Here is a 21688-nt window from a genome sequence, read left to right on the forward strand (position 1 = left end):
AATATGAATTACTGCAGTCACGAAAGCTTTAAATCAAAATATAATTTATTCAGTTACAGAGCCGCTCGTGGGAGGGAAGTGACGTCATACTACTTCCTGCTGTCGCGAGGCAACAGGAAGCTGCCGTGTGCGCGCTGGCACTGAAATCCGAGGTGAGAAATTCTCATCGTTGTGGTGGTGGTGGTTGTTGTTGTGGTGGTTGTTGTTGTTTACCAAGGTAGAGCCTCTCTCTCTCAGGGATGTCAGTTGAGTAGCAGCGAGCATGGGAATCGATGTCCAGGTTGGAACTTTACAACGCGGGGCCTAGCCACGCGGGGCCTTGCCTCCTGCCCTCGCCTGATTGCATTCACTTTAATTATCTCGCTTAAGTTTAATTTTGTCTTCACCAGGCTCGCCACTTTGTAACTTTGTTTTATTGTAAATATTCACGCAGTTTTTATTTTCTTTTGTTAGCAGGCCAAGCCCGCTTGAGCTGCTATACCGCTCTTGTTATCAGAAGCGACCTGTCCACAACAACACAAGGTGAGGCTTTGTCAACGTGTGTGAATGTTTTGACTTAAAACTTTGGTGACTGCAGGAATTAATATTCTTGGTTCTTTTGGTCAAGTCACGTAGATAGAAAATAAAATAACAGATAATTTTTCTTTTTTTTAAATGAAGCAAAAAACCCCACAACGTTTCTATGGCAACATTAATGTTGAAGATGCGAGGGCTTACAGGAATATTTATGACATTTGCCCTCTCATTGCGTGCCATGACAGTGCTGTTTGCACAGTCACACATAGTGACTGTAAGATGTTTTTCTTGGTCGTGTTTTTGTTTTGTTGCTTGTTGTGGTTGCACCCGATTCAAGAGCCGAATGGCTCACGGGACTATAACCAAAATAAATAAAACTGAAAATCAAAAAACTGAAACCGCGTGATGAATTTTGGGAAAGTTTTTCACTGCATCTCCAAATTTATATAAAAGGCAAAGTTGTGATTGTGTGTGTTGTCTGTTCAAAATGTTTAGCGTACTTCCCGACATGCAACAAACTGGAAATTTGCCATGTGGGTACTTTCCAGACTGTACACCGTGCAAACATTATCCAAATACACTTTTGTGTTTTTTTTAGGGGGGGAGGGGAGCTCAATAATGTATAGATTTTTTGCACGGCAAGTGAGCTGTGACGTCAAATCTGTCACGTGACCCTCGCATGTGGAAGAGGAACGCATTGTAGTGTAGCGGTTAGCATTGTCTGTGTGTTTGTCTGTGTGTGTATCTGTGTGTGTGTATGTGTGTGTGTGTCTGTGTGTCTGTGTGTATCTGTGTGTGTGTGTCTGTGTGTGTGTCTGTGTGTGTGTGTGTCTGTGTGTGTCTGTGTGTCTGTGTGTGTATCTGTGTGTGTGTGTGTGGAAGAGTAACTCATTGTAGTGTATCGGTTAGCGCTACACCGCACTACGAACCCGGCGACCTGAGTTCGATTCCCGCTCACGGCCACCACCGGTGACGATTATTTGAACCGCTTCTGGGCCTCCCCTAGGTCGACTCAGCCTCAAACGAGTAACTGTTGCGGTGTGAACATCGCCACTGGGGAGACAAAGGCGGCCGGACGTGATGGATCCAAGTCCCGGGCAAAGCCGGTTAGTACAGCTAGTCATGAATATATGAATGAATATAGACGTGTAAGTCACGTGTGACTGTATATATTAATTCCTCCATGGCTCGATACTGACGTGTAGATGGTGTGGATATTCTTATTTTCTGTCTGCAGCTGACGCTGGTCTGATGGAGCAAATGCACTCAGCACAGCTCGGTACGACAAGTCAACAATGCGACCAGCGTGCACACAGCACGGATCGGACTGTAAATTTGACACAGCACCAGAGAACTCGCACAGGAGAGAAACCCTTCAAGTGCACTGTGTGTGACAAGGCATTTGCATGGCCATCAGTTCTTGAGACCCACCAGAGAACACACACAGGAGAGAAACCCTTCAAGTGCACTGTGTGTGGGAAGGCATTTTCACAGTCATCTGCTCTTAAAGTACACCAGAGAACACACACGGGAGAGAAACCCTTCAAATGCACTGTTTGTGGGAAGACATTTTCAGATTCATCTACTCTTAAAACACACCAGAGAACACACACAGGAGAGAAACCCTTCAAGTGCAGTGTGTGTGGAAAGGCATTTTCAGATTCATCTCATCTTCAAAGACACCAGAGAACACACACAGGAGAGAAACCCTTCAAATGCACTGTGTGTGGGAAGACATTTTCAGATTCATTTGCTCTTAAAACTCACCAGAGAACACACACGGGAGAGAAACCCTTCAAGTGCAGTGTGTGTGGGAAGGCATTTTCAGATTCATCTACTCTTAAAAAACACCAGAGAACACACACAGGAGAGAAACCCTTCAAGTGCAGTGTGTGTGGAAAGGCATTTTTAGATTCATCTCATCTTCAAAGACACCAGGGAACACGCACGGGAGAGAAACCCTTCAAGTGCAGTGTTTGTTCGAAGACATGTTCAGAGTCATTTGCTCTTAAAACACACCAGAGAACACACACAGGAGAGAAACCCTTCAAGTGCGCTGTGTGTGGAAAGGCATTTTCAGATTCATCTACTCTTAAAAAAACACCAGAGAACACACACGGGAGAGAAACCCTTCAAGTGCACTGTGTGTGGGAAGGCATTTTCAGATTCATCTACTCTTAAAAAACACCAGAGAACACACACAGGAGAGAAACCCTTCAGGTGCAGTGTGTGTGGGAAGGCATTTTCACAGTCATCTGCTCTTAAAACACACCAGAGAACACACACGGGAGAGAAACCCTTCAAGTGCAGTGTGTGTAGGAAGACATTTTCAGATTCATCTGCTCTTAAAACACACCAGAGTACACACACGGGAGAGAAACCCTTCAAGTGCAGTGTGTGCGGGAAGGCATTTGCACATTCATCAAATCTTCAAGTACACCAGAGAACACAGAAGCATCAGAAGATCCATAAGGAGTGCAGTCTGAAATCAGCTTGTGAAAGTCAAAGTGCCGCAATTCGCCCACCCCTCATGAAACACGAACCAGAAGAAACTCCCTGCTTGGACACTTTTAAAGGTATCGAGGTGAAATGTGAAGAGGTGATGGTGAAATGTGAAGAGGTGATGGTGAAATGTGAAGAGGTGATGGTGAAGAGGGAAGAAGTGATGGTGAAGAGCGAAGAAGTGAAGGTAAAATGTGAAGATGAAGATTCAACTCCAAAATTGGACCTTCACATCGATGGAGGCAACGTAAAGCAGGAGGAGAATTCTGATTGTGAGGCAGAGCGAGGCAACTCCCAGCAGTTTGTGGAAGTGGAGGTGTGCGTGGACTTCCTCCTAGACAATACAAAGTCAAGTGGTGACCCGGTAGATGTGTAAGCCAGAGACGATGTCGCTACAATAGATGCACCTTTGTCACAGGCCTTTAATGACAAGAATATGAAGTTGAACACTGATTTCCTAGGTTCAACCTGCAGAGTAAGAGTGGCCAGTCTTTGTGGACCTGTGGGTTGGGTCAATCTCTCACCAGGAGCGAGAGCCAATAAGCTCCCAAGCATTCACGATGTTCTCATGATAATTGCTTTTACGCTTTGCTCGCTTAATCGCCTCGGCAACTCGGAGTTTTGTGTCGTACCTCGTCTGAAACGCTCGAATAGCATCCCCAAGTTGCAGCTGCCCCTGTGTGGCACAGGGTGGTGGCCCTGCACCGGCCTGCATGTGGACAAGAGCCTGTCAGTAGGGGGCGATGATTGATGCGTCATCTCAGTTGTGTAGTTTGTAGGCAATCTTGATTCGAAGCTTTCGTGACTGCAGGAATCCACACTCTTTAGTTATTTCGGTAAAGTCGCCACGTGGGTAGAAACATAACAGATCACGGCGTTTAGATCACAACACAAGCAATCGTCATCAGGTGGGACAACCACAGCAAGAGAAACTGCTGAAGTAGTAGGCGCCTACTACTCCAGCAGTTTCTTCTTCTTGCTGCTGTGCTTGTCCCACCTGATGACGATTGCTTGTGTTGTTATCGAAACGCCGTGATCTATTATTTGTAGCGCAATGTTTAGAATTTGATACATTTTGACCCAGACGCCAGCATGCAACGGCCTACTCGTTTTGAATGACGCAACAATAGTACGTTGTACATACACTGTTAAGCAGACGGTGCGTGTTTGTAAAATAACTTCTTAATACGATGTAACGTGATGCAGTCAATTTCGCTGCAGTAATTCAATGTTGTTAATATGCCCGTCAATTATTTAGAATGAATACGTGTCTGATTGTGCGCGTGCATGTAACATTTTGTCTGAGGGTCAAACATTGAATAAGTGATGTTAGGACAAAGTGTGTGTGTGTGTGTTTTGGAAGTAACCTGTACAGAGAAGTCAGGTGAGACCCGTTGTTCTTGTGATACAAGTCAAAGGGTACTTTTGTGTTTCACGAAGCGTCTGCCTCTGGAGCAACTCATCGTCTTTGAAATAGGGAGCACGCTCGGATCATTCATCAGTTACAAGGCATACCACTTGAAAGTTACACGTATATAGGAGGAGGTACATTCTCTACAACACGAATTGTAGTTTTGTCTTAAGTGTTGACGTCGATTTTGTCTAACTGGGACTAGAAATGCACCTTGCTGATTCACGTCTGGATGTTCGTGACCATCGGTTGAAGCAAACCCCACTGCTGTTGTTGAGACGCTGTGCACCATTTTATGGTCCAACACATTGACGGCCTTCAGGCCAGGAAAGTCACAACATTTGCACATGAAGGACGCATTCACGCAAGTACCCCATGCTCCGTTTTGAAGTTTTAAAATGAAACATCTTTGAATTGTGTTGTGTTTTGAATTAGATGATTTTATTTCTTCATTAAAAGCTTGTTTCAATTTACATCTGGAAGACTTCATTGAAAAGGACATTTCGTGTGAATTTTCTCTCAACGTTAAGTAGACGGCCTTGCCGGGGGTTCGGTTCGATGCGGACTTTCACCTGTTTGGGATTGCGGGATCGAGATAAGGCGACACGGAGCTGGCCGTGCGAGAAGACGGCCGTCTGCAGATCGATTCCAACGTAATCAAACGTCTGTCCCTGCACCTCCGTTGTCCATGCAGGGGGTGCGTCGGTTTGCAGCACCCCCTGCATGAAAACAACGGAAAGTGCAGCGCTCATCACAGATAGATAAAGTTGTGTGCTTATATTTAAAATGTTATTCTTTTATAAGGTGATGTTGAAATCGAAAAGTGTTTAGCCAGTTGATGATTTCAATCAGATTGATTAATTTATTATGCACCACATATCTGAGCTTTTGTGGTCCTGTTGAGCTAAAGTTGGAAAAAGTCCGTGACTATAACTTCGCTCAGTATTGTAAACGTGTTTCTATTATTTAGTTATTGTTTAATACAAACTTCTTCAGATAGTGGGTTTCAAGATGTACTTGAATGGCACGTTCGTTGTTCCGGTGTTTAATGGCTTGGACGTCATGGCAAATGGCTTCCATCGATGTGGAAGTCAATGGTGGATGATAATTTGACATTTCGGTGTTGATTTGGAGTAGATTGTTTAACTGTTGCATACCGGGTGGTGAAATGCTTTGCCGAGTACCTGAACTGTTTGACCAAGTGAATTCATGAAGAGTTCGATACGAGTTTGAGCGTTAACATTCTTGCGGAACAACAAAGGTCGGATATTTTAAAGATTCCTGATCGTACGTTTATTGCGACAATGTTCACGGGGAACACGTGTGGAGGCGAGTTCCGGGTGAAGTCTCCCCTTACCTGGCAACCATGGTGGCTGTCCGCTGATCACTCTCGCTCCGTCACAGCTACGAGCTGTAGGGATCAGGACTCTCTGCCCTGGCGCTGTTTTAATTCACAGCACCAAGAGCGAAGAGCCTCATCCCTGCAGTTCCCTCCTGTTGTGCCGCATCATTTACCGCGTAACGAGGCAATGTTTTCATGAGCAGTGCGTTCCACTACACACCCACACGAGCGAACCATGTGCAACAGTGTGCGTACATACAGACACGAACAAACACGCGGGTGCACATACACACACAAGCGCTTACTTGCAAACACGGACGAGTGGAGATGCACACACTAGTGTGGTCACCACCTGGCTAGCTACACTAGTCACGTGATAACTAGTATACTAAACTATACACTACACTATACACTACACTACTATACACTACACTACTATACACTACACTATACACTACACTATACACTACACTATACACTACACTATACACTACTATACACTACACTATACACTACACTATAAACTACACTATACACTACACTATACACTACACTATACTCTACACTACTATACACTACACCAGGGGTGTCCAAAGTTTTTTTAGTGAGGGCCAAATACAGAAAAATAAACAAAAGGCCGGGCCACACACTAGAGGTGACATGTTGACACATGAATACTGTGTGTATTTCTAACTCACCTATAATGTGAAGAAAATTGCACTCAGTGGGAGCAGTGATGCTGTCCTTTGGATTGAAGGCTGGCTGACATGTCAGGAGAAAGTTTGGTGGTTTAGACACGAAGGACTTGACAGAGATGGCTTTTGTTCTGATTTAACAGAGAAAATGTTTGTTCACATATGTATGTTGAGCCGAACAGGCTCATCATTTTTTTGCGTGGCGTCTCATCAGAGGAAACTTGGCATTATCCAAACTCTGATAGAAGTCAGGGAGGGAGAGAAGCTGATGTTGACTCTTCAGAGAATCATCACATTGCATTTCAATCAGTTCTAACTGCAGACTCTTCCACTTCTTCTGCATCCACCAGGAAGGGGGTCGAGAACAGCTTGATTTGTTTTTCAATGACAGAAAAATCTTGGAAACGCTGGTTGAATTCTGTCACGAGAGGTACAATCACAGACAGATATTTCTCCTTTTTAGCAGAAAGGTCGCCCTTTGGAAAAGCAGACTTGATTTCAGACAGCGCAGGGAAGTGTGCAGCATTAAAGCTTCGTAGTTGTGTCTCAAACAGGCGGAGCTTTACACAGAAGGCTTTCATGTGCGCATACAGGTGTTCTTTGCCTTGTAGGTTCTTGTTCAGTGTATTCAGATGATGAGTAAGATCAACTAAAAATGCCAGGTCTGCCAGCCACAGAGGGTCACTCAGTTCATGAAGAGGCCGGCCCTTCTCTTTCAAAAACTGGTCGATTTCTGATCTCAGCGAATAAAACTGCTGCAGCACAGAGCTGCGGCTGAGCCAGCGCACATCAGAGTGGTAGAGTACGTCCCCGTATTCAGCATCCACATCAGACAGGAAAGCTTGAAATTCTCTGTGGTACAGACCTCTAGCTTGAATTATGTTGACAGTTTTTACAACATGGTTCATCACATCGCCCAGCTGGACAGTCTTGGCACACACTGCTTCTTGGTGGATTATACAGTGCATCCTAACAGCCTCACCTCCGCTCTCTTTTACCTTGGCGCACACCATCGATGCCATTCCTTTGCGCTCGCCCGTCATGGCCGGAGCTCCATCCGTTGTTACTCCACAGAGCTTGTCCCATTTAAGCCCCATCTTTTCAACTGCCTCTGACACAGCTTCAAAAATATCTCTACCCGTCGTTGTGCCTTTTAGGCTCATCATATCAAGCAGTTCCTCCGTACAGCAAAAATTATCATCTACTCCCCGCAAAACAATTAACAGCTGCGCGGTGTCTGTGGCATCTGTGCTCTCGTGGTAGAAGGTGCACACACACACACCCCAACAAATACACTTCATACATGACACGCATGAATACGAATGTAAATACATGTTCTGCCGTCCAAATATTGAATTCAGATACCAAGTTGCAAATTCATCAGAATATTTATTTATACCAATCAATCGCTCACAAAACCACCTACCCACCCTCTCAAGTTCTCACGCACACAAGAACTCATTCACCAAGCCGTGCTGGCCTGCACAGGTGCTCGCTAACAGCACCTGCCCCAACAGTCTGTTAAGGTGCTCGGGGCAGGTGCTCGCTAACAGCACCTGCCCCAACAGTCTGTTAAGGTGCTCGGGGCAGGTGCTCGCTAACAGCACCTGCCCCAACAGTCTGTTAAGGTGCTCGGGGCAGGTGCTCGCTAACAGCACCTGCCCCAACAGTCTGTTAATGTGCTCGGGGCAGGTGCTCACTAACAGTACCTGCCCCAACAGTCTGTTAAGGTGCTCGGGGCAGGTGCTGCGGGATATTTGTCTTTGCGTGAGTGTGTAAATGTGGGAAGCGGTAGTGTCGTGATGAACACACTTCGCCACGAAGCCGGCCAACCAGTTGGATTCCCCGCTCACGGCAAAGACCAGTGACGATTGTCTGAATCGGTTATGGCCTCGCCTATGTCGATCACTTGAATTTGGAGATATCGTGACTGCAGGAATTATTCTTAGTTTTTTTCGGTAAAGTCACATAGAAATAAGTAATAAAAAATTCCATAATAGCGTACGACGTTTCGATTGCAACACAAGCAATCATCAGGTACAGAAGAGCTAAAGAGAGAGGAGACATAACCGCGGAGCACACTAAATCGAACAAGGTTTAGCAAAATTTGGAAACCATATAACGCAACACGACGGTCGGTCAAAACACAATTAGTGTGCTCCCCCCGTCTATCTCTGTATCCCCTGTTGTATCTGTGTCTGGCTAACTGCACTAGTTATCACGTGACTAGTGTAGCTAGCCAGGTGGTGACCACCAGGCTAGCTACACTAGTTATCACGTGACTAGTGTAGCTAGCCAGGTGGTGACCACCAGGCTAGCTACACCAGTCAGTTCCTGTACCTGACACCATCGCAATCATTGAAGACTTTATTCATCAAGGACTAAACACTGAGGTACCCCCCCTGGTGAGACACTGTTTAACCAATACATACTTCACTTGGAACGGAACGTTCTACAAACAAACTGAGGGCACCCCAATGGGCTCCCCCCTATCTCCCATTATAGCTAACATTTTCATGGAGAGATTTGAGACTGACGCCATCCAGACTGCCACTCTGCGCCCAACCTTATGGGAGAGGTACGTGGATGACACTTTTGTCATCTGACCACATGGCCGGCCTGCTCTAGACCAATTCTTCGACCACATAAATTCTATACACCCAGCCATCAGATTTACCATGGAAGTCGAAAAGGATGGCAAGCTACCTTTTTTGGATGTCCTAATTAAAAAGAGACCTGATGGCTCAATGAGCCACTCTGTCTACAGGAAAGCTACCCATACGGATGCTTATATGAAACCGGATTCCCACCACCATCCATCACAGAAGAATTCTCTCATCAAGACTCTGTACCATAGAGCCCAATGCATATCCGACCAGGAACACATAGGCAGTGAACTCAAGCACGTACACCAAGCTCTTAAGGCTAATGGTTACTCCGACTATACCATCCGCAAAGCTATCACTCAAACCATGAAGAAGGACCCTCTTGAGGAGCCTTTCAAAACCATCACTTTACCCTACATTGCGGGGATCACAAAAAAGATCTCCAAAATCTTGAATAAACACAAGATCCAGGTCCGTTTCAACACATTACATAAAATCCGTGATCTGGTTCCGTCTGTAAAAGATGTGATTCCGGACATACAGTGCCCTGGTGTCTATAAACTAAGTTGCCTCTGTGGTAGTAGTTACATTGGAGAAACCAAACACAATGTCTTGGACCGCATTCATGAACACAAAGCAGACCTTAAACACGGTAGGACCAACACCTCGGCCGTGGCAGATCACTGTTATAATTCAGTAGGCTCACATGCCATTGACTTTTCCAAGACAGAGGTTCTTTGTAAGCCATCTGGCTTCCATGAGAGATTCGTTCATGAGGCTATCCACATATACAAGCACAGATATAATTTCAACCGAGAAGATGGATTCTATCTTAGCAATCATTGGAAAGATTTGATAAACCATTTCAGTTCTTAATTGATTGTTCACGCTTACAGTGGCTTTCAGACAGCATACATTCTAAAAAAAATTCGTCTCCCCCCTCCTCTTTTCAAAATATAGATGGACTAGTCCTGGGTAAACTGCCAAATCGCTGCGCGTGACGCTAACGTTTTTTATAAATAAATAAATGCGCCGTTTAAAAATACATTTATACAAACCAACACACCTGAAGATGACCGTTTGAGTTATGGTCGAAACGTCGTGAGAATTTTTTTATTTTATATATATTTTATTATTTTGTTGTTTCTCTTCAACGTGACTTTACCGAAAAAAGTAAGAATATGAATTACTGCAGTCAAGAAAGCTTTAAATCAAAAAAGGTTAAAATTGTCAAGTATTTTTTTGGGATCTGAAAAATATTCCCCATTTCGGTGAAGCTCAACGGGCAGATTTTCTGTTTTGGATGCCTTTTCGATAGATTTGATTGTTTTCCAAAAAATCCTGGCATTTCCATGTGATTCCAGGAGCGTGGAGGAAAAATAGGCATTTTTTGCATGCCATATTTTTTTACGCATCTATTCCTTAAAATTCTGTATTCTAGCCAGTCATTTACCAAATCACTTTTCTGAGCACATGCCCAAGCCTTGTCCCTAGTTTTCATGAGCTTTGTAATCAAAGGATCATACCATGGTGGGCGGTTGCCTTTAGTTTTAAATCTAACCAACGGAGCATGTTTGTTAAGAATTTGGAGAAACGTGTACCTGAAAGTCTCCCAAGCCGTAGTCAGGTTGGGGATATCACAGACCTTATCAATATCCGAGTGAAGCACATCATTTGTAAATGCCTGAGTGCTGAAGTGCCTCAAAGAGTGCTTCTCAACAATTTTAGGGGGGCTTTGGGTCTGGTTGATGATCTCACACCAAAAATGAAGGAGTGATCACTAAGGTTATTACCCAGAACACCAGTCAGTGCAAAATTGTGAGGGGCATTTGTCAATAGGACATCAAGCAGAGTTGACTGTTCCGGATTTTTTAGGTTGGGTCTTGTGGGGACATTTATTAATTGAAACAAGTTAAATTCATCTGTAAAATTTGTGGCCACGGCCGGCGGGTTTAGCCAATTCCTGAGGCTATCCACATATACAAACACAGAGACAATTTCAACCGAGAAGATGGATTCTGGCTTAGCAATCATTGGAAGGATTTGATAAATCATTTCGGGTCTTAATTGATTGTTCACGCTTACGGTGGCTTTCAGACAGCATACATTAATTTTTCGTCTCCCCCTCCTCTTTTCAGAACATAGATGGACTCGTCTTTCTGAATGACTGCCAAATCGCTCTCCATGATGCTAACGTTTATAAATAAATACAAGCCGCCACTACTTTCAAATGTTTCTTGCCGTTGGTTTTCACACCTGATGATGACTGCTTGTGTTATAGTCGAAACGTCGTGAGAATTTTATTGTTTTATATATTTTTTATTGTTTCCCTTCAACGTGACTTTACCGAAAGAACCAAGAATATAATTCATTGTTATGTTCGTGTTACATTTTAAACAGAAAATGTTTACGTTTGCGGGACCTCTTTGGCCCAGAATTAAAATGGTGACAGAGAAAGGGACGTGGCGTGAACACCTACACACACTCAGTGTACACACACACAGAGTGTACACACACACAGAGAAAGGGACGTGGCGTGAACACCTACACACACTCAGTGTACACACACACAGAGTGTACACACACACAGAGAAAGGGACGTGGCGTGAACACCTACACACACTCAGTGTACACACACACAGAGTGTACACACACAGAGAAAGGGACGTGGCGTGAACACCTACACACACTCAGTGTACACACACAGAGTGTACACACACAGTGTACACACACACACAGTGTACACACACAGTGTACACACACACAGTGCATACACACAGTGTACACACACACACACAGTGTACACACACACATTGTATACACAGTGTATACAACAACAACAACAACCGCCATTCGCCACTAAGTGGCGGTGACGTCACCACGACGCTTGTGCCAGGCTATGTGCACCCTGAGGCCACGTGAAGTGTCGAACGCCCGCTGGCAGGAGGTCACGGGGCAGACCCAGGTGCCACGGGTCGACTGACTGAGATGACTGGCTGATGCACCACCTATGCCCCCTACTGTGCCAACCTGCTGTGCTTTAGCCACCCGGCGCTCCGCTCGCTGTTGTGAGCGTCGCTCCTCCGCCCTCCGTTGTTGTTGGAGGGCGACTGCCTCCAACTGCCCAGTAGCATCCTTCACGAGCCTCCTCCACAGAGGCCGATCTTGACACCGCTGGTACCAGTCATCGGCAAGTCCACTCAGCTCCACGTCCTCCTGTACCACATCACTCCATCTCTTCTCTAGCCCGTGCCGCGCCCGCTTAGCCCCCTCAATCCGGCCAAACAAAAGCTGTTTCGGCATGCGGTGGCTGGGCATGCGGGCTACATGACCCAGCCATCGCAGCCTTGCCTGCCGGAGGAGCTCACCGATGGGACCCTGCCCAGATCTTTCAAGGATTTGTGAGCTCCTCACACAATCCAGCCTGGTTAAACCCAGGATGGATCGTAGGCAGGCCAGCCTAAATGTTTCTAACCGGCGAAGATGTTCCATTAGGGGGGTCCACGTTTCGCAAGCGTAGAGAAGGGAGGGAATGACCGTGGCCGAGAAGACCTGAAGCTTAGTGCGGAGCGACAGACCAGGTAGCTTCCACACAGCGTTACGCAACCGATGAAAAGATATTGCCGCTCGACTGATTCGGAGTGAGACCTCTGCTGTTAAACTTCAGCCAGTCATAAGCACACTGCCCAGGTATGGGAAACTCTCCACTCTCTCCACAACTGCCCCATCACCGATTGGGAGTTGTGGGGGTGGAGTGTCCGATGGTACAAAATACCCAGGCAGGTGCTTAGTTTTGGTGGGGCTGATGGTAAGGCCCCACCTCTTAGTGGCACGCTCCAGTCTCAGCAGCAGCGTCTCCAACTCCTCCTCTGACTGAGCAGCTATTACCAAATCATCAGCATACATAACGTGGTTGAGCAATAGGGAGCCATCCCTTGACCGCACCCGGGCATCGATTAGCCTCCCATTATATCTGTACCATATGGAGATTCCCCCGGTACAGCTATTGAAGGCTTCACGAACTACGTGGTCAAAATAGATGTTAAATAATGTGGGAGCCAGAGGACATCCCTGTCGCACCCCAAGGTGTACAGGGAATGACTCTGACTCCCGGCCACGTAGTTTTACCCGGGCCCGCTCACCATCATGAAGGTCCTTAATGATCGTGAGCAGAGGGTCAGGTACTCCAAAAGCACGAAGAACGACCCAGAGCCCAGGCCTACTGATGGTATTATAGGCCTTGACCAGGTCAATAAAGCAGAGATGTAGGTCTTGTTGGAATTCCCTACACCTCTGCTGTAGCAGACGGACAGAAAATATGGCATCTGTGCAGGACCGCCCTTTCCTGAAACCGCATTGGGGCTCCGCAAGCCTCTCCTCAGCGTGCCTGGCAAGGCGATGCTGAATAATCCTTGCCAGGACCTTTCCCGGCACACTGAGGAGTGAGATGCCCCTGTAGTTGTTACAATCTGTGCGGTCCCCCTTCTTAAAAAGGGGGACCACCAGGGCATCCTTCCAATCCTGCGGAACCCGTCCAGTGGTCCAGACTGTTGTTATGATGTCATATAGAGCAGTCTGTGCACAAACGCCACCCTCCCTCAGCATTTCGCTTGGGAGATCATCTCTGCCCGCTGCCTTTCCTGGTCTCAGACTCCGGATCGCCTCCAATACTTCCTCAGCAGATGGCACCTCAGCCAGCCACTCACAGGGGGTGACTTCATCCAATATTTGAGGCACTGCAGCCTCAGCAGGGTCATCCTCACTTTGTGCCACGATGTTTTCATGGCTGACGGATTTTCCCTCCCCCAGGACCTCACAGAAATGCTCAGCAAATCTGCGAACCTGTTCCTGGGGGTCGGAAATTGGATCACCGTTTTTTCCCCTAATGATGGTAATAGGTGTGGCGCTGCAGGTTACTTTTTTGATGGAGTTAAATAGAGATTTGTGATCACGGGCCACTGAGGCAGACTCCATCTCCTCAGCAACCCGCGACCACCACCCATCCTTGCAGCGCCTCACGGCTCTCCGAACCTCCGAGCGAAGGCTGCGGTAAGCCTCCTCATTCTCTGACGTGGGATTCTGTAGCCGATGACAGTGGGCCTGTCGCTTTTTCTCAACCATCCTGAACAACTCCTCTGTCATCCAGGGTGTCTGGGGAGGTCTGGACCGCGTACCCAAAGCAGCCATTGCAGCTGCATGAGTCACAGTCCTAAACCTCGCCCATTTACCCTCGACATCAGGAGGAGTCGGGGACGATGCCAATCCCAGCCGCAAGCGATGATGAAATTCTCGCTTGCAACTTTCATCAGATAACTGAGACCAGGCCACTTTAGGTTGGAATGGGGTCCTGGGTGTACACCCACCACCGGAGTGGAAGAATGGCAGGCGCATCTTACAGATGACTAGTCGATGGTCAGAGGGCAGATCATCTCCACGGTAAGTCCTGGTGTCAAGGACATGGGCTCGCATTCGCTGGTCCGTCACTATGTAGTCCAGCAGATGTTCTTGCTTAGACCCGGCATGCATCCATGATGTTGTGTGGATGCGCCGATGCCGGAACAGCGTGTTGGTAATTACAAGCCCATGGGCTGCACAAAAATCTAGCAGCCTCCTACCGTTGTTATTGAGCTGATCTGGCCCATGCCCTCCAATCACTCCAGACCAGGTGCCAGTATCATGACCAACTCGGGCATTAAAGTCACCCAACATGATGACTCTATCCCGAGGGGCCACTTTAGCCAGCACCTGTGACTGGAGGTCATAGAAGGCATCTGACTCATCGGCTTTGCCTGCATCCCTCCACGGATGTTCATCTTCGGTGGGGGCATAAGTAACCACGACCACCATTCCTCGCCTCCGGTTGATGGGAAGGCTAGCGCAAAGTAGCCTGGGGCTTACAGCTTCCCACACCTCACCGCCACGCTCCCACGCCCCCTTCATTCTTTTGTTCAAAAGAAGAGCCACACCCTGTTGTTTGGCAGTCTGCTGCCCCGAGTAGAGGACTGTCCATCCCTCATGGTGGCAGGAGCCAGAGCCGGTCCACCGGACCTCCTGAATGCCGCATAGATCCAGGCGGTACCGGTCCAGCTCCCGACAGAGGAGTGGCAGCCTCTCCTCTGCAGTGAGCGTTCGAACATTCCACGTGGCCACCCGTAGTGGCTTTTCGTTGTTTCTGGAGTAGCCCCGAGTGTAGGTATTCAATCTCCTGGCTCCGCCAATTGGGGTTTGGCCAGGAGACGTCATAGACGCCTGGCCCCCCGGGGCCTCCGGTACAAGCTTAGTTGTTACATATTTCAGTTTAATTCGTGGTTTCGTGGTAATTAATTGAAGGTGGAGGGGTTACCAGCCCCTCGCACCCGTCCAGAGCCCCCGTTTAGCCCCTGTGGTGGACACATATGCCATGAGGAGAGGAGCCAATCAAAATTGGATCTCCCCCCACAGCGCTGTCCACGACAGAGTTGCCCGTCCGGCACCGCGAGGAGGTAGGGGGTTGTTTTGCCGGACACAGTGTACACTGTGTGTACACTGTGTGTATACACACTGTGTGTATACACACAGAGTGTACACACACACATTGTGTACACACAGACACTGTACACACACACAGTGTACACAAACACACAGTTTATACATACAGTGTACACACACACACAGTGTACACACACACAGTGTATACACAGTGTGTATGTACATACAGTGTATATACGTACACACAGTGTACACACAGTATATACACAGTGTACACACACACTGTCCACACACACACACAGTGTACACACACACACAGTGTACACACACACACACAGTTTATACACACAGTGTACACACACAGTGTACACACACACACAGTGTATACACAAAAGTGTCCACGTTGTTGTAGCTGAGCCCACGCACCCAAGGGAGGGAGCAATGAAAATGAATCTAAATCAACTTAAACTCCAACCCCGCTTGTGACGTCACCACTCAGCATTACTTCATCGGCGTGAAACGCCAGGGGGAGGTGTACCTCGCTAGTGACGTCATGTCACCAAGGTATTCATCCGTCCATCGCGCTCTTGAACGTGACGTCACCTCCGCGTGGGTCACTGCCGTTATCGTTCCAGTGCCAATCCTTATTTGGGCAAAGATACGCCCAGTGACTGGTGGCTCATTAACATAATGTGTCCGTTAAAGCCGTCGCAAGTTTGTTGCGATGGGTTCAGCGCCCACGCCCCCATCCCTCGATATATGGATAGGCTTCATTAACATAATTTATTCAGTTACAGAGCCGCTTGTGGTAGGGAAGTGACGTCATACTACTTCCTGCTGTCGCTAGGTAACAGGAAGCTGCCGTGTGTGCGCTTGCACTGAAATCCGAGGTGAGAAATTCTCATCGTGGTGGTCGTTGTGGTGGTGGTGGTTGTTGTTGTTGTTTACCAAGGTAGAGCCTCTCTCTCTCGTAGGGATGTCAGTTGAGTAGCAGCGAGCATGGGAATCGATGTCCAAGTTGGAACTTTACAACGCGGGGCCTAGCCACGCGGGGCCTTGCCTCCTGCCCTCGCCTGATTGCATTCACTTTAATTATCTCGCTTTAAGTTTAATTTGCCTTCACCCGGATCGCCACTTTGTAGCTTTGTTTTGTTGTAAATATTCACGCAGTTTTTATATTTTTCACAAGGCCAAGCCCGCTTGAGCTGCTATACCGCTCTTGTTATCAGAAGCGACCTGCCCACAACAACACAAGGTGAGGCTTTGTCAACGTGTGTGAATGTTTTGACTTAAAACTTTGGTGACTGCAGGAATTAATATTTTTGGTTCTTTCGGTAAAGTCACATAGATAGAAAATTTAATGAAAATAACAGAAAATAAAAATAATTTTAAAAATTGTAAATAAAGCTAAAAAAACTGACGTCGTTTTGATCGCAACACAAGTGGTCTTAATTTAATGTAATTGTATTATCTGTTATTGTTATTTTCTGTCTACGTAACTTTGCTGAAAGAAACAAGAATACGTGTGTCAATGTCTATCGGTCAAAGACGCTATACGGAGAGATGTGCAAACTCCAAATATACAGCAGGCGTCACGGTCGGGATCAAACCCACGACTTCCTGTACACCAGGTGAGGTAGTTAACATCTCACCACGGAGAGAGACACGCAAACTCCAGTTAGCCTCGGCTATGTTCGTTGATCCTCGATTAATTACTTGGTGTAGTGAGGAAGCATTAATGCTGAGCAGATGAAGGTGGCCAGGTATGATTCTGGACACGCCACCGCCAGTGTGTGACAGTGTCAAGTTTGTGTTTGCAGTAAAGTCTATCAACTCTATTGAACACGGAGGTTATATCAAAACAATAGTTTACTTTTGTTTTCCTCTGGAACTCTTTGTAAGAATGGAAACAGGAGGTGAACACAGCACGCACATGCAGCTGAAGTCGGAACTGTTCATCCCAGCATTCAAGGACATCTGAGCCTGGATTCACACCTCTAAGTTGCGATTGAACATTAATTTATGAATTTCTGCCTAACACAAATAGTATTGTTTTCAACACCCTTTGCTATGTCAGCTGAATTTAGCTCTCATAAATATTCCTTTTGTAGCCAGACAGCTATAATTGTGTGCTCGGAGTTTTTGGTGAACATTCATTTTGAAGATACGAGGGCTTCCAGGCATGTTTATAACCATTTGCCCTCTCATTGTGTGCCATAACAGCCCATGTGATGAATTTGGGACACTTTTCCACTATATCATGAATATATGAATAAGTATAGACACACGTGTTACTGTGTATGTATGCTTTCCTCTGTGCATCGATACTGACGTGTAGATGGTGTGGATATTATTTTTTTCTGTCTGCAGCTGACGCTTCCTCTGACGCTTCCTCTGCAGAATTGGTCTGATGGAGCAAATGCACTCAGCGCAGCTCGGTAGGACAAGTCAACAATGCGACTGGTGTGCATACAGCACGGATCGGACTGGAGATTTGACACGGCACAAGAGAACTCACACAGGAGAGAAACCCTTCAAGTGCAGTGTGTGTGGGAAGGCGTTTGCAGATTCATCTACTCTTGTAGCACACCAGAGAACACACACGGGAGAGAAACCCTTCAAGTGCAGTGTGTGTGGGAAGGCATTTTCACGGTCATCTGCTCTTGTAACACACCAGAGAACACACACGGGAGAGAAACCCTTCAAGTGCAGTGTGTGTGTGAAGGCGTTTGCACATTCATGTACTCTTGTAGCACACCAGAGAACACACACAGGAGAGAAACCCTTCAAGTGCAGTGTGTGTGGAAAGGCGTTTGCATATTCATCTGCTCTTGTAATACACCAGAGGACACACACAGGAGAGAAACCCTTCAAGTGCAGTGTGTGCTTGAAGGCGTTTCCACGTTCATCTCTTCTTGTAGAACACCAGAGAACACACACGGGAGAGAAACCCTTCAAGTGCAGTGTGTGTGGGAAGGCATTTTCACGGTCATCTGCTCTTGTAACACACCAGAGAACACACACGGGAGAGAAACCCTTCAAGTGCAGTGTGTGTGTGAAGGCGTTTGCACATTCATGTACTCTTGTAGCACACCAGAGAACACACACAGGAGAGAAACCCTTCAAGTGCAGTGTGTGTGGAAAGGCGTTTGCATATTCATCTGCTCTTGTAATACACCAGAGGACACACACAGGAGAGAAACCCTTCAAGTGCAGTGTGTGCTTGAAGGCGTTTCCACGTTCATCTCTTCTTGTAGAACACCAGAGAACACACACAGGAGAGAAACCCTTCAAGTGCAGTGTGTGCGTGAAGGCATTTGCACGTTCATCTCTTGTAGTACACCAGAGAACACACACGGGAGAGAAACCCTTCAAGTGCAGTGTGTGTGGGAAGGCGTTTGCAGATTCATCTGCTCTTGTAATACACCAGAGGACACACACAGGAGAGAAACCCTTCAAGTGCAGTGTGTGCTTGAAGGCGTTTCCACGTTCATCTCTTCTTGTAGAACACCAGAGAACACACACGGGAGAGAAACCCTTCAAGTGCAGTGTGTGTGGGAAGGCATTTTCACGGTCATCTGCTCTTGTAACACACCAGAGAACACACACGGGAGAGAAACCCTTCAAGTGCAGTGTGTGTGTGAAGGCGTTTGCACATTCATGTACTCTTGTAGCACACCAGAGAACACACACAGGAGAGAAACCCTTCAAGTGCAGTGTGTGTGGAAAGGCGTTTGCATATTCATCTGCTCTTGTAATACACCAGAGGACACACACAGGAGAGAAACCCTTCAAGTGCAGTGTGTGCTTGAAGGCGTTTCCACGTTCATCTCTTCTTGTAGAACACCAGAGAACACACACAGGAGAGAAACCCTTCAAGTGCAGTGTGTGCGTGAAGGCATTTGCACGTTCATCTCTTGTAGTACACCAGAGAACACACACGGGAGAGAAACCCTTCAAGTGCAGTGTGTGTGGGAAGGCGTTTTCAGATTCATCAAATCTTCAAGTACACCAGAGAACACAGAAGCATCAGAAGATCTGCAAGTAGTGGAGTCTGAAATCCACTTGTGAAAGTCAAAGTGCCACCATGAGCCCATCCCTCATTAAACAAGAACCGGAAGAAAATTCCAGCTTGGACACTTTTAAAGGTATCGAGGTGAAATATGAAGAGGTGATGGTGAAGAGGGAAGAAGTGATGGTGAAGAGCGAAGAAGTGAAGGTGAAATGTGAAGAAGTGATGGTGAAATGTGAAGAAGTGAAGGTGAAATGTGAAGATGAAGATTCAACTCCAAAATGGGACCTTCTAATCGATGGAGGCAACGTGAAGCAGGAGGAGAATTCTGACTGTGAGGCAGAGCGAGGCAACTCTCAGCAGTTTGTGGAAGTGGAGGTGTGGGTGGACTTCCTAGACAATACAAAGTCAAGTGGAGACCCGGTAGATGTGTAAGCCAGAGACGATGTCGCTCCAATAGATGCACCTTTGTCACAGGCCTTTAATGACAAGAATGTGAAGTTGAACACTCAATTCCTAGGTTTAACCTGCAGAGTAAGAGCGAGCGGCCAGTCTTTGTGGACCTGTGGGTTGGGTCAATCTCTGACCAGGAGCGAGAGCCAATACGCTCCCAAGCATTCACGATGTTCTAATGATAATTGCTTTTACATGGTGCTTGCTTAATCGCCTCGGCAACTCGGAGTTTCGTATCTCGTCTGAGATGCTCGAAGAGCATCCCCAGGTAGCAGCTGCCCCTGTGTGGCACAAGGTGGTGGCCCTGCACCGGCCTGCATGTGGACAAGAGCCTGTCAGTAGGGGGCGATGATTGATGCATCATCTCAGTTGTGTAGTTTGTCGGCAATCTTGATTCGAAGCTTTTGTGACTGCAGGAATCCACACTCTCAAGTTATTTCGGTAAAGTCACCACGTGGGTAGAAACATAACAGATCACGGCGTTTATATCACAACACAAGCAATCGTCATCAGGTGGGACAACCACAGCAAGAAGAAGACGCTGAAGTAGGCGCCTACTTCAGCAGTTTTGTCTTGCTGCTGTGGTTGTCCCACCTGATGACGATTGTTTGTGTTGCGATCTAAACTCCGTGATCTATTATTTGTTGGCAATGTTTAGAATTTGCTACATTTTGACCCAGATGCAAGCATGCAATGGCCTACTCGTTTTGAATGACACTACAATAGTTTGTTGTACATACACTGTTAAGCAGGCGGTGCGTATTTTTAAAATAGCTTCTTAATACGATGTAACCTGATGCAGTATATTTCACTGCAGTAATTCAATTTTGTTAATATGCCTGTCAATAATTACGAATGAATACTTCTCTGTGCGTATTTTAAATGTTATTCTTTTATAAGGTGATGTTGATATTGAAAACTGACACATAACTGGCATGCCATAAATAGGAAATTAACTCTGCTTATTCGAATCAATGTATTCGTATATATGTTGATAAACTGTTTCAAGCAGATTGTCTCTAACGGCGACTACAGGGACCACGTGATTGTTTAAAAATGTATTTGATTATAACTATAATTGCCTACAATTCGTCATGTGTAGCTTATTTAGACTATAATTTATTCACTACCCAAAATGTATTTACTTGAAAACATAGAGCTGATATTTGTAAGCAATGTCTTTGTTATTTTTACGTTTGAAAACAAATATTTGCACAAATTTAACTTGTTCAGATACAAGGTGAATTCACAAGGCTTGGTAAAAAATCCAATATTTCAGAATTTTGCCTTAACGGAGAATATTTTTTTTAAATGTTGGTAAAAATAAAGATTCAGAAGTATATATTGTGCCGTGTCTACAATTTTACTGTAAAGTGGAATTGGTAAAAAAAATGATGGTTCAATGAGCCACTCTGTCTACGGGAAAGCTACCCATACGGATGCTTACCTGAAACCGGATTCCCACCACCATCCATCCCAGAAGAATTCCCTCATCAAGACTCTGCACCATAGAGCCCAATGCATATCCGACCAGGAACACATAGCCAGTGAACTCAAGCACGTACACCAAGCTCTTAAGGCTAATGGTTACTCCGACTACACAATCCGCAAAGCTATCACTCCAACCATGAAGAAGGACCCTCTTGAGGAGACTTTCAAAACCATCACTTTACCCTACATTGC

The 21688-nt window shown here is 46.3% G+C and overlaps 2 protein-coding genes across 2 annotated transcripts; both read left to right on the top strand.

Moving 5' to 3' along the window:
• Positions 1-435: 435 nt before the first annotated feature.
• LOC142912377 (uncharacterized) lies at positions 436-4806 on the top strand. The gene is made up of 3 exons (XM_076060540.1): positions 436-522; positions 1523-1622; positions 1754-4806. The coding sequence occupies exon 3, from the start codon at positions 1768-1770 to the stop codon at positions 2695-2697; it is 930 nt and encodes a 309-aa protein (XP_075916655.1). The 5' UTR covers positions 436-522; positions 1523-1622; positions 1754-1767; the 3' UTR covers positions 2698-4806.
• A 13138-nt stretch (positions 4807-17944) lies between these two features.
• Positions 17945-21345, top strand: LOC142912378 (uncharacterized). The gene has a single exon (XM_076060541.1). It carries the CDS (start codon positions 17951-17953, stop codon positions 19586-19588), a length of 1638 nt encoding a protein of 545 aa, XP_075916656.1. The 5' UTR covers positions 17945-17950; the 3' UTR covers positions 19589-21345.
• Positions 21346-21688: the final 343 nt, after the last annotated feature.

The sequence above is a fragment of the Petromyzon marinus genome, unplaced genomic scaffold (assembly GCF_048934315.1).
Source record: "Petromyzon marinus isolate PM22_M1 ecotype Great Lakes invasive population unplaced genomic scaffold, UKy_Petmar_22M1.pri1.0 PM_G_Scaffold_2, whole genome shotgun sequence".
NCBI classification, from domain to species: Eukaryota; Metazoa; Chordata; class Hyperoartia; order Petromyzontiformes; family Petromyzontidae; genus Petromyzon; species Petromyzon marinus.